The sequence below is a fragment of the Phaethon aethereus genome (genome assembly GCF_964289735.1).
Source record: "Phaethon aethereus genome assembly, chromosome: 1".
NCBI lineage: Eukaryota > Metazoa > Chordata > Aves > Phaethontiformes > Phaethontidae > Phaethon > Phaethon aethereus.
In genome coordinates, this window is record NC_138575.1 from 77884965 (window position 1) to 77901966 (window position 17002).

General features: G+C 42.1%; 1 protein-coding gene across 1 annotated transcript in view; it reads right to left on the reverse strand.

Moving 5' to 3' along the window:
• EFCAB6 (EF-hand calcium binding domain 6) overlaps positions 1–17002 on the reverse strand; it is a gene marked incomplete at both ends in the record, with an annotated part of 114063 nt that overhangs the window by 85418 nt on the left and 11643 nt on the right. Inside the window, 1 exon segment of the mRNA XM_081999877.1 lies at positions 1319–1437. Coding sequence (XP_081856003.1) covers positions 1319–1437 — 119 coding nt within the window.

Genomic DNA, 17002 nt, shown 5'->3' on the forward strand with positions numbered 1-17002 from the left:
TTGAGGAGTAGAAATGAAAGAGACAATGTTTGAAACTAATGCTCTTTAGTCTGCAAAGTATAGCTAAGTCTTTACTGGATTTCTTCAGCAAAGGTAAGTTTAAATGCTTCTTTTTAAACAAAAATAAATGAAAAAATAATTAGCAGTTAGCCTCACACTCATGAAAAATCCTATTGCCAAAATATTGTATGAGTACATGTGTGATGGAGAAAATAGCTTGTTAAATACACTAGATTAAATTTCAAGATATGCAAACAGATTTACATTATTTTAAAATGTACTGGAAGGGCCTTTCTGACTGTCTTAACTTGAGCACCTTCTTAAACTCACACCTCCACAGATCCTCACATTCACATTATGGGTAAATCTGGCAAATTTTTGCTGTATAAGCTCTCAAATACAAGCTTTTTCATCCACATACACAGTTAAATCTCTTCACTGCCTCCATTCATCCAACAACTGAATTACTGAAACACACATTTTCTGTCTTTGAGGAAAATAACCAATGACTCTTCCTTCCCTAGGCAACAAACATAAGCTAATGCCTTAATTTTAAGGGTCTCCATGGCCCATGTCCTCCATGTCAATCACCTTTTGCTCAGGAATGACCCCTCATGCCACCTTGGACTGTCTGGTTCTTGCAATTTCAAATAAATACGTTTTGTGTCTAGTCTTATGCTGACCTTTATATTTGAGGGGATCTGCCCACACATGTTCACAAATTGACTTAATCCTGAACATCAATCCTTCTTAAACATTCTTCTTTGAGTTGACGCCTACAAAGACATTCCCAACACTCCAGTAAGTTCGGTTGCTGCTGTGCTTGAAACTACTCCTGTCATGCTGACAAAAAATGTCTTACTGTCACCTTGACCTCCCCAACCTGTCCAAGTTCACCATTTTGTCATTGTCTTAGAATGTAAGTTCTTTGTTACATAGATTACCTGCGAAGTTCAGTATGATTGAATACTGAGCAAAAACTGAGTTTCCCAAGTGCTACAAGATTCCAAGCTGCAGTAACAATTTTTTTATCTGGGCTTTAATGAGTTGGTAATGGTGATTTTGTTTTTTGGCCCATGTAACCTGTCACCTTTTGATCCTAAAGGCAGTTTTCACACACAGTTGGTAGAATTTCCCAGGACAAAGGAAACTGGCTTTCTTTTCCTCCCTCTCCTAGCTGTATCTGCTGAGAATCAGAAGCTATCAATGTCCTACAAAATTGCAAACCAGATCCATCAAGGCCAACAGAAATACTTCTTTTGATATAATTGGAAAGAGGAAAAGTACCCAAGTTTCCGCTGCTTTTCTGAGCACATACCTGGAATTATGTTTTCTGTGTTTTTTTCTTTAACTGTGTCTGTATTTACATCAAAATCGTTCAGAAATTCTCCATAAACCATCGCATTAGAGTCTCTAACACAGTAACAGTTCCACAGCCTAGAGAAAAAGAGCCATTTTTTAGAGAACACAACTATTCTAGATCATACTTGTAGTGAACTGAAGAAATAGGAAATTTATTAAATCTTTAGAAACACAATATGTAAAAGATTGTGAAAAATAAGAAATTAATTACTTGTTTTCTATCTTCCTACTACATTTCTCTCTGGTCTCTTTCCTTTGCCCAAGATTGTCTATAGTATACAAGTTGTCTGCATAATATCATTCAAATGCTACATACAGTGCCATTTTCTTGGCCATCTACATGAGCATGAATTTTAATATATCGGCACAAGGACATTCCTCTTCTAATAATATAAGAATATTATGATATTCTTAAACAATTTCCAACATAACTTATAATAAGTCATACCTAAACTCTGTAGCAAGTTGTCTGGATTTTATAGCAGGCTGGAAAATTTGCAGCAGCTTCATTTGGGTTGAATAGGCACCTCACTTTGCAACTAGAACTCATTTCCACATGGTATTAACTTCTGTAGCTTGGAAATTAATCTTCGATTGCAAGCATTTATTTTCTAGATATTTCCTCTGATTGGCAGTGAAGTTGTTAATACTGTTTACACTTGCCATCCTCAGATTGCATACAAATGTTTGGAAAAAATGACTAGTTTTCACCTCTCAGAATGTCTGTTTGTTAGAGAATCCAGGACCAGTCTATCTAAGTTACTGTGGGATTTATCTCCAATCTACCTCAGAAAACATGACTGTGACTCGTGCTCATGTTTTATCTTCCTCATCATGAAACCTAGAAAGATATAGTTTTTAAAATGAAAATTAAAATTCTGTTGCATAAAGAGGATCCATAAAGTCTTAAGCTAAAATGGTACCATTAGAACATCTTCTGTAGCACAGGCAGCTAAGTTTCTCTCAACTTGCTTTGCATTTAGCCCCATAATTAGTCTCCAAATACAATAAAACTTGTGTTTGATTAAAGCATGTCTGTCAAAAATACATCTAGTTAGTCCTGATGAATTTGTTCCAAGGACTACCAAGGACTAATAACAGAAGAATTGATTGCCTTATTTCTTCATTTGAATTTGTCTATCTAGTGAAGATACTACACCATATGATGTAGTCACCTCTTAAACTCCTTTTTCAAAGGCTAAACAGATTATCTACTAAAATTAAGCTCTAGAGCATCCATACCATCCCTTGAATTATGATTGTGGCTTTTTTTTTTTTTTTTTGCAATTTTCCAACATCCTGGGAATGAGAACACCCGATGTGAAGCTGTGTTCTGGTTTCGCTTTGACAAGATATGAAAATAAAATTCCTATTCCTGCTCAGTACTTTTTCCAGACATCTTTGGGACATTAACCCTTTTGGAGAGCCTCATAGTAGAAGCCAAGATCTTATGAAAAAAAGATAGATACCACCCATCTATAGCCCACCGTTTGCATCAACATGGGGGGCAAGGAGGGGAGGGGCAAATTCCACTTGCGATTTATGGGACCGTTTACATGACAAAGAGCAGAGAACCTGTTTAGCCATTTGGCAACTTCCATTCGGAACAAGAAAAGAGCGCTGCACTGTCACATACCCTATTTTCCTCTCTGTTCTTTGGGTTGTATGGCAAAGGGTGAAGGAATGATTAACTGCTAAAATCATCATAATTCCACCACTTTTGTGGGGTATTGAAGGACAGAAATTCCCGATCACAATATTAAATTTACTTAATAAACTTGTGAGGTCATTGACTTGCCTCTTGCCTCAGTTTCCCATTTGTAAAAATTGAATTACAATCCTGCCCAACCCATGGGGCTATCCTGGTTATCTCAATAAACCACACACCTACTTTTGATGCATGTAAGCCATGCGTATATGTATAATTCATGGAGGACTTCATTTCTTTTCCCCAGCAATTTCCGCACATCCTATTTCCCCTTGAGACTTCTCTTTGTGTCTTACAGCATGGGAATTATCTGTGAATTTATTTTCAAGGAAATTTTAAAGGGATTACGATTATCTTAGCTGTGAATTGTACATATGGAAATACAGAATGAATATACAGCAGTACTCCGACATATCTGAAGTGCAGTAGAAACATATATAATAAAATTCCACTTCGAACAAACTTCTCATGCATACATTCAAAATAAAAGGAAAACTTCAAAAACATTTGTGTGATTGGATTATTTGGAGACTGACAGTTCTATTTTATGAAAATGCCATGAGAAAGATCATGTTAATAGTAAATCTTAGCATCAGAGATGATACTTTGGCAGATTTTAGGAGTGCCTGAAATTCTCCCTTGTTTACAGCTCAGTTTTTGATATACCAAGAAACTCCAACCTACAACAAACAAACAGGTACATACACAAATTACCATGACCTTGCTACAGAACAGGAACACTCTTCAGTCGTTATCCTACATTAGTGACAGTTAGTTTTCAGGAAACTCTGTTTTCTGTCACATGAAAACAATTGCATTCCCTTTGCTAGGAACTTCCTACTATTACTCTCGGGCAATTTCTACTGTTTTGAACAAAATGGCTTATTATGGATCTGCTTATATCAAGGCTGGAAAGTAAATCCCATTTAATAAACAAATGGAAATACAGAACTAATTACTGGTTCAAAATTGCAGATTTGCCTGCTGTTCTTCATACCTCAGCTTCTTATACAGGATCCCCACCAATAGGCAAGGGTCACCATCATGCTTTGCACACAGCTAACCACATCCTTACAGAAGGGGCAGGATACAATCTGGACATGTAATGAATGGAGGTTGAGTTGGTATTTGCAGCAGCCATTAAAATTGGGCCAGAGCCTGTTTTCATGATAAAAATCAACAGGAGACTTGCTATTGCCCTCGTCTGGACATATGATGAGAACATAAATTACGTAGCATCATTCTTGATTCATCTACGTTAATATGTCTTAAAAATCAAATTATTGGTCCTAATCATCACAATTATTAGTTTGCTTCCCTAAGTTTATTGACCAAGGAATGTATTCCCAAAGACTATCTTTAAACACTGACAGCAGTCTCTTCCACCCTTCTCTATAGAGGGAAGTAGAAAAACAAGTACTACCACAGGGTGATTCAGGAATCCTAAATTATGGTAGTCATCTGCTTGCTCTCTGGATATGCTAATATCTTTTCATTTAGTAGAATGGGCAACCAGCTTCAGGTATTTTAAGCTAGCCTTTGGACTGCCTTGACCTTCCTGTCATTAAATGATTTCCTTATTTATTTCTATGACCTCCCTATTTATATAACCAAAACCAAATCACAGATTATCATCTGAAAAAAATATTCCACTACCTGCTTATGTTCTATACCTGTTTAAATTTCATCACGGTTTCCTCTCTACACCCGAGATGGAAGGACTGGATTAAAATCAGTTGAACACAATGAAAATATGTCCATTACATTCAAGGGGCACTGGATCAGACCCTCTCTAAAGTCCTGCTCTTGCAAACACACAGTCTTTCAGAGCACATGGATCCCAGCTACATTAGCTTTACCACAACTTTTGGCTCTGATAGGCTGAAGCATCCAGTCTGGTGCAGCATAATATTCTTGAATCAGTGCGCTGAATATAGCTGGACTACCCAGATCCACAATGGAAGATCTTTGCACAAGTTTTGCTTAAAAGCTAGAAGGCTAGCACATACATCAGTGCTGATAAGACTATTACGCAACTGAGCTTATAATCACAGAATCACAGAATCATTAAGGATGGAAAAGACCTTTAAGATCATCAAGTCCAACCACCAGCCCAACACCAGCATGCCCACTAAACCATGTCCCAAAGTGTCACATCTACATGTTTTTTTAACACCTCCAGTGATGGTGACTCCACCACCTCCCTGGGCAGCCTGTGCTAATGTTTGACCACTCTCTCAGTAAAGAAATTTTTCCTAATATCCAGTCTAAACCTCCCCTGCACAACCTGAGGCCATTTGCTGTCATTCTGTTGCTAGTTACTTGGGAGAAAAGACCAACATCCACCTCGCCACAATCCCTTTCAGGTAGTTGCAGAGGGAGATAAGGTCTCCCCTCAGCCTCCTTTTCTCCAGACTGAACAACCCCAGTTCCCTCAGCCGCTCCTCATAAGACTTGTGCTCCAGACCCCTCACCAGCTTCGTCCCTTCTCTGAACATGCTTGAGCAACTCAATGTCCTTCTTGTAGTGAGGGGCCCAAAACTGAACACAGTACTCAAGGTGTAGCCTCACCAGTGCCAAGTACAGGGGCACAATCACTTCCCTACTCCTGCTGGCCACGCTATTTCTGATACAGGCCAGGATGCTGTTGGCCGCCTTGGCCACCTGGGCACACTGCCAGCTCATGTTCAGCCGGCTGTCAACCAGCACCCCCAGGTCCCTTTCCGCCGGGCAGCTCTCCAGCCACTCCTCCCCAAGCCTGTAGCGCTGCATGGGGTTGTTGTGACCCAAGTGCAGCACCGGGCACTTGGCCTTGTTGAACCTCATACAATTGACCTTGGCCCATCGATACAAGCCTGTCCAGATCCCTCTGCAGAGCTTTCCTGCCCTCATGCAGATCAACACTCCTGCCCAATTTGGTGTCATCTGCAAACTTACTGAGGGAGCACTCAATCCTCTCATCCAGATCACTGATGAAAATACTAAACAAGACCGGCCCCAAAACAGTCCTGGGGAACACCGCTTGTGACCAGCTGCCAACTGGATTTAACTCCGTTCACCACAACTCTCTGGGCTTGGCTGTCCAGCCAGTTTTTCACCCAGCAAGAGTACACCTCTCTAAGCCATGAGCCACCGGTTTCTCCAGGAGAATGCTGTGGGAGACGTTGTCAAAGGTTTTCCTGAAGTCCAGGTAGACAACATCCACAGCCTTTCCCTCATCCACTAGGTGGGTCACCTGGTCATAGAAGGAGATCAGGTTGGTCAAGCAGGACCTGCCTTTCATGAACCCATGCTGGCTGGGCCTGATCCCTTGGTTGTCCTGCATATGCCCTGTTAGCGCCCTCAAGATGAACCACTCCATAATCTTCCGTGGCACGGAGGTCTGGCTGACAGGCCTGTAGTTCCCAGTATCCTCCTTCCGGCCTTTCTTGTAGATGGGTGTCACATTGGCAAGCCTCCAGTCTTCTGGGACCTCCCCTGTTAACCAGGACTGCTGACAAATGATGGAGAGTGGCTTGGCAAGATCCTCCACAAGCTCCCTCAGTACTCTTGGGTGGATCCCATCAGGCCCCATGGACTTGTGGGTGTCCAGGTGGCTTAACAGGTCCTTAACTGTTTCCTGCTGGATTATGGGGGGGTTATTGTGCTCTCCATCCCCGTCTTCCAGCTCAGGGGGCTGAATACCCTGTGGATACCTGGTCTGGCTATTAAAAACTGAGGCAAAGAAGGCATTAAGTACCTCATCCTTGTCCTCGTCCTTGGTGACAATGTTCCCCCCCACATCCAGTAAGGGATGGAGATTCTCCTTGCCTCTCTTTTTGTTGTTAATGTATTTGTAAAAACATTTTTGTTATCCTTTACAACTGTGGTCAGATTGAGTTCTAGCTGGGCTTTTGCCTTTCTAATTTTCTCTCTGCATGACCTAATGAGACCTTTGTACTCTTCTTGAGTTGCCTTCCCATTCTTCCAAAAGTGATAAAGTCTCCTTTTTTTCCTGAGTCCCAGCAAAATCTCCCTGTTTAGCCAGGCCGGTTGCCTTCCCCGCCAGCTCTTCTTACGGCACATGGGGACCGCCTGCTCCTGTGCCTTTAAGATTTCCTTCTTGAGGACTGTCCAGCCTTCCTGGACCCTTTTGCCCTTCAGGATGGTCTCCCCAGGGAAACTCCAACTAGTGACCTGAACAGGCCAAAATCTGCCCTCCAGAAGTCCGTGGTAGTGGTTTTGCTGACCCCTCTCCTTACTTCACCAGGAACTGAGAATCCTATAATTTCATGGTCACTAAGTCCAAGATGACCTCCGACCGCCATATCTCCCACGAGACCTTCTCTGTTGGTAAACAGCAGATCAAGCGAGGCACCTCCCCTGGTGGGCTCACTTACCAGCTGTGTCAGGAAGTTATCCGCCACACACTCCAGGAACCTCCTAGACTGTTTCCTCTCTGCTGTGTTATACTTCCAGAAGATGTCCGGTAAGTTGAAGTCTTCCACAAGAACAAGGGCCAGCAATAGTGAGACTTCTGCCAGTCGCTTATAGAATGCTTCATCTGCCTCTTCATCCTGGTTGGGTGGTCTATAACAGACTCCCAGGAGGATACCTGCCTCATTGGCCTTCCCTCTCATTCTTACCCATAAGCACTTATAAGGTCTTATGGATCTTGTAAGAAAGATGGGGACAGACTTTTTGGTAGGGCCTGTTGTGATAGGACAAGGGGTAATGGTTTCAAACTAAAAGAGGGTAGATTCAGACTAGATAGGAGGAAGCAATTCTTCACAACAAGGGTAGTGAAGCACTGGCACAGTTTGCCCAGAAAGGTGGTAGATGCCCCATCCCCGGAAACATTCCAGGTCAGGTTGGACGGGGCTCTGAGCAACCTGGTCTAGTTGAAGATGTTGCTGCTCATTGCAGGGGGGTTGGGCTAGATGGCCTTTAAAGGTCCCTTCCAACCCAAACTATTCTATGATTCTAAGCACAACAAAGCTAAGTATTGTTCTATACGTTTTAAAGTATGGGTTTACTTTTCATTTCAGTATATATTCCTTAAACAACATTACATTTGCAATTTTTTTTTAGTTAGCAATTTTCAAAAAATTTAAACTGACAATGCACATTTAATAAGCATAGAAATGGCTTCTGATTTCCTAAGTATCAAAATATGCTAATTATAAATACAACTATTCATTATTTTCCTACTTTCTGTTTTTACACACATACAAATACCTCCTAATTGTAAAACTGAAAAACAAACAAATGTACCCATTATACTTTTTATGAATCCAGCCCATTGTTCAAGGAAAAGAAATCATTCTTTACACAAAGATTTGCTCTGAAATTGCTGCCAAAGAAAATAACCTTGAGTTATTTGCTGCATAACTGCCATATGAGTACATTAAAGGTGCCTAGGGACAGCTTCGTCTTGAGCATGTGACTTTTAAGAAAAAGCTTTTAAGTTCAATATTTAAAAATTGCTGCCATATCCCTTTTCTTTTTCTGATTTTTTAATTAAATCCAGTTATAGCATATAGGAAGAAGTCAGTTGGCTTTTGTTTCTACGTTTTCAGTCATTTATCTAACAATGAAGGTTTGTATTGCCTGGCAGCAATGAATTCGGGATATCATTGGCATGTTAAAGAAGTAAGTGTGTGTATATATATGTATTTCATGGGTGGTTTTTCCCACAAAACTGGAGAATGTAGCCCTGGTATGAAACCTGAATAACTTTCCTGCCCATTAGGACTAGATGATCAAGAGTGCCCAACTCTGAAAGCCTAAAAGCTGAAGTCCTGGTATCTGGTCTTAAGGAAAGTTATATTTTTCACATAATCTAATAAATCTTTAGATGGGAGGTCCATCCAAAAAGGATTTATTTCTTTCTGGCAGAGGCTGGGTTTCAGAACTGTTAGACATCTGGGTTTTTTTCAGAAAATTTTTAATATCCTTTTGGTGAGGTAATACAATTGCTCTGTCTCTCTGGCGTTGGGCTGGCCTATCTGAAAGAAATGCTATGAGTGCAAATAGGGCTCTCTGGCAGAGTTTGTGGATCCAAAACACATCTCTGAAAATGAGTATTTTCCCCTGACTACATAGTAAGTGTCCCCAGCCCAAAAGATATGTATGGGCAGTGCCTTATGTCAAGATCTTGACAGAAAAAGCCCTCTGAATAATTAAAGGACTGGTCCAAAGTCCATTAAAGTTAATTGAGAGACTCGACACTGTGTCCCAGAACAACCATAACAGGATTATGGGAAAAAATATTTGTTAATCAATCCAAGGCAAATATTCAGCAGGCTCTGGCTTGAACCAGAAACAGCTGCAGAGTCCAAAAGCAGAAACCAATTCAGGAGACCACACTGTGAAGGGACAGCAGGAAGAAAAGTGGCAGCAGAACTTGGTCCAAAGAATAATACTGGGTTGTTTGGGTTTTTTTCTAGAGCAATGCAGAAAGAAGCGTTTTAAGTAGATTATAGTATACTGTAATTCAAAACTAGAAACCTGAAGGACAGCAGAAGCCGAGGCCCTATCAAATAACATGCATTTTCTCTAAAAGTCACAGCCACAGGTCCACGCTATGAAAGATATACTGTCCAGAGAAATGAGATAGACAATCATATCAAAGAAACATGGCCTTGGAGCTGGTTGGGCATCTAATGCCCTAGAATATCCCTGGACCCACAGCTTTCAAGCAGAGGCTCTTTAGATATACAGAAACCTCACCCGGAACCTCAAAAATAGAAGAAAATTTCTTTCTGATGACACCAACATTTTAGACTGCTGGGTTTGGAATATGACACTCCAATCTTTTGCCTGAGGAGGGGAGCTGAGTGGGAAGAAAGGGGGATAGATCTAAAAAGTCTAAAAAGACTGTTAGAATTTACTTCACCTGCCTGCTTATCTGCCTTTGACATGCTAAAATAACACCTAAGCAGCCCAGGAATTACTGATTTTTGTCAAGGAATTTCATAGATGCTTTGGAAAACCTAAATATTCCACGGCAGGTGTGTTTTGGTTAAATGTTTTGCCCTTTGCCTTGGATTTTTCCAGTTTCTCAGCCATTATCATGGCTGTCAGCAGTGCAGATTTTTGGAGTGGCCAAGTGACTCAGTAAGGTTCCCAACATGCAAAGAAAAGTGCTTGCCCCAATTTATCAGGAATTCAGAGGGAGACATGGCTATACTTTAAAAAGCGGAGGACTTGGGTTCCTTTCTTGGGTTGCCCCTGCCTCCCCAGTCACCTATGATACAGGCAAAATAAACCCAAACAATATGACCTAAGTCACTCACTTGGACAATGTTCTACTAGGGCATGATGGTTTCAGGACGTATAGCTTTTGTACTTTAATAATGCGTGGACAGAGTATCAGAATACATACATCTGTTTTATGTTGTCCTGAGATTTAACTGGATCAGTGCAAAATTACCAGCACAGAAGCGAACTTGACTCATGATTTTAACCACACTTTCAAAAGAAAAGAATTTTATTCCTTTGACTAGGGCCTTCCTTAAACATATTATTAACGTTAATTATCTTGCAACTTGTACTTGGAGAAGAGAATACACTTTCAGTTGCTTTAAAGTTCATCCATAAGAAATTCAGGTATAATTTGGGTATATTTAACATTCTGAAATTTAATAGGTTTCTTCAAAAGTGGTTTGTGTGATTTTCTGTCAGTAAGAAAATAAATGTTACATTTTGTCTCTGTATAATTTCTGATATTCTCTTGTTTCATACAGAGGTGACTTGGTACCATTATTTTTATTTGTTAAGCTTCAGAAGCTTTTCTGATAAAATTTCATCATTTTAGAGCTTTAAAGCCCCAAAACAAAAAATTGTGTTCTTTTTTATTATTCAGCACTTAGGAGATGTAGTAACATTTTTATAGATTTATTACCTTTCAGATTGCAATGCCAAACACAAGGTTTATTGTCAAATAAAGCATCATTTTGGTTTTTTGATTGCCTGTTTTAGAAGAGTATTGCTTCTGTTCTATAATTGCCTGTACCAAATTATTTAATTGGTTTTGTTGATACCTAATTTGGGAAAGTATCCCAACCAGAAAAACTACACAAAGTGAAACAGTGTAGCCAAGCAATATAAACTGTCAAAAATTATTTTGGAAGTTGCTCACAATGAAAAAAGAACCAAATAAAAAATCCAAACAAAAATCCTCAGGCAATAAAGTACCATCCTAATTTGCTTCATTTTTTTTAGGTCCCTATCCAGCAAATAGTATCTCCAATGGTATTTCCTGATGGATTTCACAGACTCCACAGAAAGTAATTCAAAATCATAAGACAGTAAACATTCTTTGGAAACGGAGCATATAATATCAGATTCATGCTGGTTTAAGGCAGTTTGTAGCTGATCTCCCTGTACGTCATTGTCATCAATTCACAGGCATTGTCATCTCTTGATCTCTTCCAACATTTCCATCATAGTGCCTTCTAAGCACAATTTCACAGCAACCCCTTGGCAAAGATACTAAGGAAGTATTCCACATGCTCTTCAGATATGTACTCTCCTACTCCATCATGTTTGGGCCATCCTTCTTCCTACAACCTCTGCTGCAGTCAAAGCTCCAGCTACTTCCCATCCCCATGTCCCTGCTCTGAGAGAGCAGGCCCTGCTACAGCTTCTGTCAGTAGAAACTAGTAGGGGTGCTGGATCCACCATATCAGAAGCACATATGGATTCCCAATATTAATTGGGACCTAGACAAGTTTGAGGAATGGGTCCATGTGAACCTCATGAGGTTCAACAAGGCCAAGTGCAGGGTCCTGCACCTGAGGCAGGGCAACCCCCAGTATCAATACAGGCTGGGGGATGAAGGGATCGAGAGCAGCCCTGCCGAGAAGGACTTGGGGGTACTGGTGGATGAAAAGCTGGACATGAGCCGGCAATGTGCGCTCACAGCCCAGAAGGTCAACTGCATCCTGGGCTGCATCCAAAGCAGCATGGCCAGCAGGTCAAGGGAGGGGATTCTGCCCCTCTACTCCGCTCTGGTGGGACCCCATCCGGAGTCCTGCGTCCAGCTCTGGAGCCCTCAGCACAGGAAAGACATGGACCTGTTGCAACAAGTCCAGAGGAGGCCACAAAAATGATCAGAGGGATGGAACACCTCTCCTGTGAGGACAGGCTGAGAGAGTTGGGGTTGTTCAGCCTGGAGAAGAGAAGGCTCTGGGGAGACCTTATTGCAGCCTTCCAGTACCTGAAGGGGGCTTCTGAGAAAGATAGGGACAGGCTTTTTAGCAGGGCCTGTAGCAATAGGACAAGGGGTAATGGTTTCAAACTAAAAGAGGGCAGATTCGGACTAGATAGAAGGAAGCAATTTTTCATAATGAGGTTGGTGAAACAGTGGCCCAGGTTGCCCAGAGAGGTGGTAGATGCCCCATTGCTGGAAACCTTCCAGGTCAGGTTGGACGGGGCTCTGAGCAACCTGATCAAGTTGAAGATGTTGCTGCTCATTGCAGGGGGTTGGACTAGATGGCCTTTAAAGGTCCCTTCCAACCCAAACTATTCTATGATTCTGTGATTAATACTTAGCCATCGCTCTGCCACTGAAGAGCAATCTAGTTTCAAAACGCTATACAAACATTAATTAAAGTTCACATCACACCTCTGAGGTAAGCAAGTATTTTTCCCCTATGTAGCTGTGCAAGATACAGCCCTAAAGTTTAAGTGTTTCTTCTGAGGCTCCTGGTGAACCAACTACCAGGCCTAGGTGACTGGGTCACTGAATCAAGCCCCTCCTTGCTTTCTGGCTTCACCCTCCTTGGAGGCAGCCTCTGAGTTTCACTTCACATGAAAACCACCCTGAGGGGAGAGGGAGCAGATGATAGTACCCATGATACAACATTTCCCTGTTCACCACCTCAAGCCGCACAGGATGTGAAGATGTGCCATGGTACCTTTTTATTTCAAACAGCAGCGTTGTTCTGCCTCATGGTTGAAAAACCAGTCATTTTCAAACTACCTGCAGGAATTCAGCAGAAGCATGAAACAGCTGATCAGCGCTGTTGTCTTTTTCAAAGGCAAGATTTCACTAGTCAGCTGGTTATCAGGATCTTTTTTCCAGTGAGAGGCAATGGCTCTCAGCTTTCTCCACTCACTGATATCAGCAGGAGTGGGAAGACACTTTCACATTCAGAAACCGGCAAGTTCAAATCGGCTGTGAAAGGGAGGGCTTCCTAGCTCCTGTAGGTAAGTCCTGCACACACACTTTGTCCTCGTGATACATTGGTTCTGCTGAATAATATTTCAAAAATGTCTTATATCTTATGTCAGCCAAAGAAACAGAAGGGGTCAAGCAAAAGGCTGTCCTAACACCTCTTATAAGCAGAGTAAGGAAATCCTTTCCTCTCTTCACTACTTATCCCTCTGGAAAAGCCTCTAGGGTTCTCACTATCTCTTCTATTCAGCTTTCAGAGTGGAGTAGGCACCAGCATCTCCATTCAGACTCCTCAACCCTGTCCTGATCTGAGGCCAAGAACGTCCAACCCCAATGTCACTCTGTTAGACTGCAGGCAAGGGGAGTCTCATATTGTCCCTCTAGTATCTTAACCCCCATCCTGAAGATCAAGCTGGTTGGGATGAATTCTTTGCTTTGGAACGAATTACCAACATATTTGTCCTTGCATATTATTGCATCCATTTAGACAGAGAAAGGCTGAAGGCTGCAACTTGCATACAGAAGATAAACTGCCAAGTCAAGCTGCTGCAAGCAGCCCCCAGCCACTGTCGTTCAGAGGATCAGAAAGGCCCCATCGTTTATTGTTGTTATTGCTCTCGCAGAAAAATCATGGCTGCTTCTTTACTTACTTTTCAAATTGTGAGTCCTTCAGCCTAAAACAGGTGAGCTCAAGAATTTGCCTCACTGTGTGCCTCTGTACCCATCCTGCATGGCTCTAGTCAAAAAGTCTAAAGCACCTGATAATGTTTTTCACATTCTTTGCAATCTACAAATTACAGGCAATTTCAATGAATAAGAAACAAATACTGACACAACTGACACAAATGCAAGCACTGGAAAGCTTTGCTAACTTATAATACAAAATGCCATTTTATGCCTATTTTGATAATACAGGACAACCCTCCCTGGCACAGTGGAGAATGTTACAATAACATGCCGTGAGGAATTAATATTTTGCATTTACTCAATATGTAAGGCAATTTCCTCTTCAAATGGCATTAGTAAACTTCAAAACTCTTTTAGGCGAAGCAATAAATTTCAGATACGATTCATATATTTTAAACAGGAGGCAGAGGATGATCTTCCTTCAGTGACTGAAACCTCGACATTTGCTGGAAACCGAAGATCAAAGACCAAGGCAGGTATACGTTTCATAAGTATCAGTGAACTTCAGAATATCAGTGAATTATTTGTTCTACATATACCAAAGCATTCTTTTTTCCCCTCTTTGCTTCAAAAATTACCAAAATCAAGAAGATTTAGCGGTTGAAAGAAAATGTATATGTGGGACAAACTGACAAATATATTAACAATCTAGCAATTGCCATTGTCTTCTCCAAGCCTGTTAAAAATCTCAGCAACCTGGACCTTAAAGTAAACTTACAAACTGAAAACTGGCAACAAAAGTAGTATGGAAGGCTTCCATGCTTACTCTGTTCTGTGTTGAACTGTTCAGCTTACAAGAATAAAGCCTTGTTTAAAACTATCACTCTTTTTAACTTGCAAATGCAACCAGGGAATTGAGTCAGGCTGTGTTCTTTCTGGCTCACATAATAGCAGCAATAATAAAGGTTCTGCCACCGCTCCTTGCTCACTCATTCAAATGTGGCTGCCCGAGACAGCATTAAATCCAGCTCAGTTGCATATGCTCTGCAGTGCTACCAGAGGTAAGAGGGAGGAAAGTCCTTGGAGGGAATCCTGACCATAGTGAAGTCACTACTTCAGTGGAGCCAAGATTCCATATCTTGTTTGTTTTCACAAGGGTCGAGAGTCCAGGTCCAGTACTCCCGCTGCAGAGCATTTATGCAGAGTGAACAGGCCTATTTGTGGCTACAACCATACACCGAAGCAAAGGTGGCCCAAAGTAAGTAGCTGTGAATCAAGCAGATTTGACTACTCCTTGACAACTCTGCCTGGCAAAAAAAAAAAAAAAAAAAGTGGAAGGGGATAAAGCTTTTTATCTGGCTAAAGACACAAAGAAGAAAACACAGTTTTTATTTGATAAAAAAAAAATCTTTTCCTATATTGATAGATATAAAACAACAACGGAAATTCATATTCAAAGAAAGGATCAGAGCAGGCTAGGATTTCTCTTCCTTGCCATGACTGGCAAAATATTTCCACCACAACTCCAAGTTTTTCACGGAGAAAAAAATGCAGCAATCTTGATTCATTTCTCCCTGTAATCAGATTTAACTGAAATGTATTATTCAATGAGCGAAGCACAGGTTTGGATACTGTGGTGCCTGGTGCCGGCAGTACATTCTTCTGCCAGCTTGATACGACCATTTGTCCTTACAGGTGAGATAAGCTACGTACCAAGCCGTTTACGCTATCACAATCTTTCAGCAGCGGCACCAGAAGCAACGCTCCTGTTTGTCCCCCGGAGTATTAGCGATATCACAGCACTTTTAGCAACCGCAGGGCCTTGCCATAGTGCCTTTGGCGTGGCGCGCGCTGCTGTCACCGCGAGGCCAGCTGGCTGCTGCTCCCCACCCCAGCAGCGACCGCATTTCAGCAGCATTTATGCGTGCAAAGCGCCTGGGGATCCCTTCAGAAGAAGGAAGACCATGAAAATTTTAAATATTTCCTTATACTTCAGAAGCACAAAGGATATCCATTGAAAACACATCCTCTACAGGCATCGCCACAGGAGGAACTTCCAGCCACTCCGGTATGCAGACTGCAGCTTACTGTGAGACGGTTTCCTGCCACGGATCACTGAAGTTCGTTTTGCTACCCACAGAAGTATTGCCCGTCGCTGTATTTCAAGGCATTTTCCGCAGCAACGGCGTGTCCCATGGATCTGGGCTTGTAAGCTGCTGCCTGCGTCATGCGTTGCTTCCCTCTCCCAGCCTTTATGGTGGCTCTGGGTATTGGCAACGGCGGGAGGGAGATCTGGAAAGGGGCTTTCACGCACTCCTATTACCCCGAACTCCTGAACTCTGCCTACAATAACATATACCTTCTTTCCGGTGTTGAAGGAGTCCGAAAGAGGTCTTAGGGAATCCCTGAGACAAACAGGCCCCCAGCACTAGAGTTAGGAGAAGGACTGTGCTTTGCAGAGAAGGCAGCTGGCTGGAAGGGGAGGCAGAGAAGTTCCGCACAGACGCGCTACGATGGCTTGCCTGTGCAGGGGTATCCGCACGGAGGAGACTGCGGCAGACCCAGTCTTTCTTCTGTAGGTAATAAAAGCTGCTTGCCCTTGACATGAGGATCAGAGGCAAAATCTGTGTTCAAACTTGTGGTTGCTGCCCCTCATTAGAGCCGAACAGTCACCCTAATAAACAACATATGGGAGATCTGGGGTTATTATTTGCCAAGAAAGAAAAATAGCAAAATTTTAATGGCAGCATTAAGAAATATGCTGCAAGGAATAAGTTGGGGACAGAGTGGTAAAACATGCTGCCTTCTTCCATTTTTGTGAAAATGTGTCTAAAATGCATAAATTAGTAAAGAAAAACCCATACCGTAACACCTGGCACTCTCTCTGGCGAAAGGACTAGAGCTCAGATGTGCTTCCAAGGCAAACCCTGCAGTACAGGACAGCTTGGAAGCTTACCACCCCGCTAAGCATCCCTGAAGGGACTGTGCATCAGACCCACGGCCTCCAAAACTCCCTTCTCGAGCGTGGAGGAGGCGCAGGTGAGCCAAGCCGGCCAGGGCAGGCAAAGGAAGACCTTCAGTCGCTCTGCTTCCAGTCTGTCGCAGGACAGTCTGGCAGCGGTCTGCAGCAGTCTCTCTGTCTG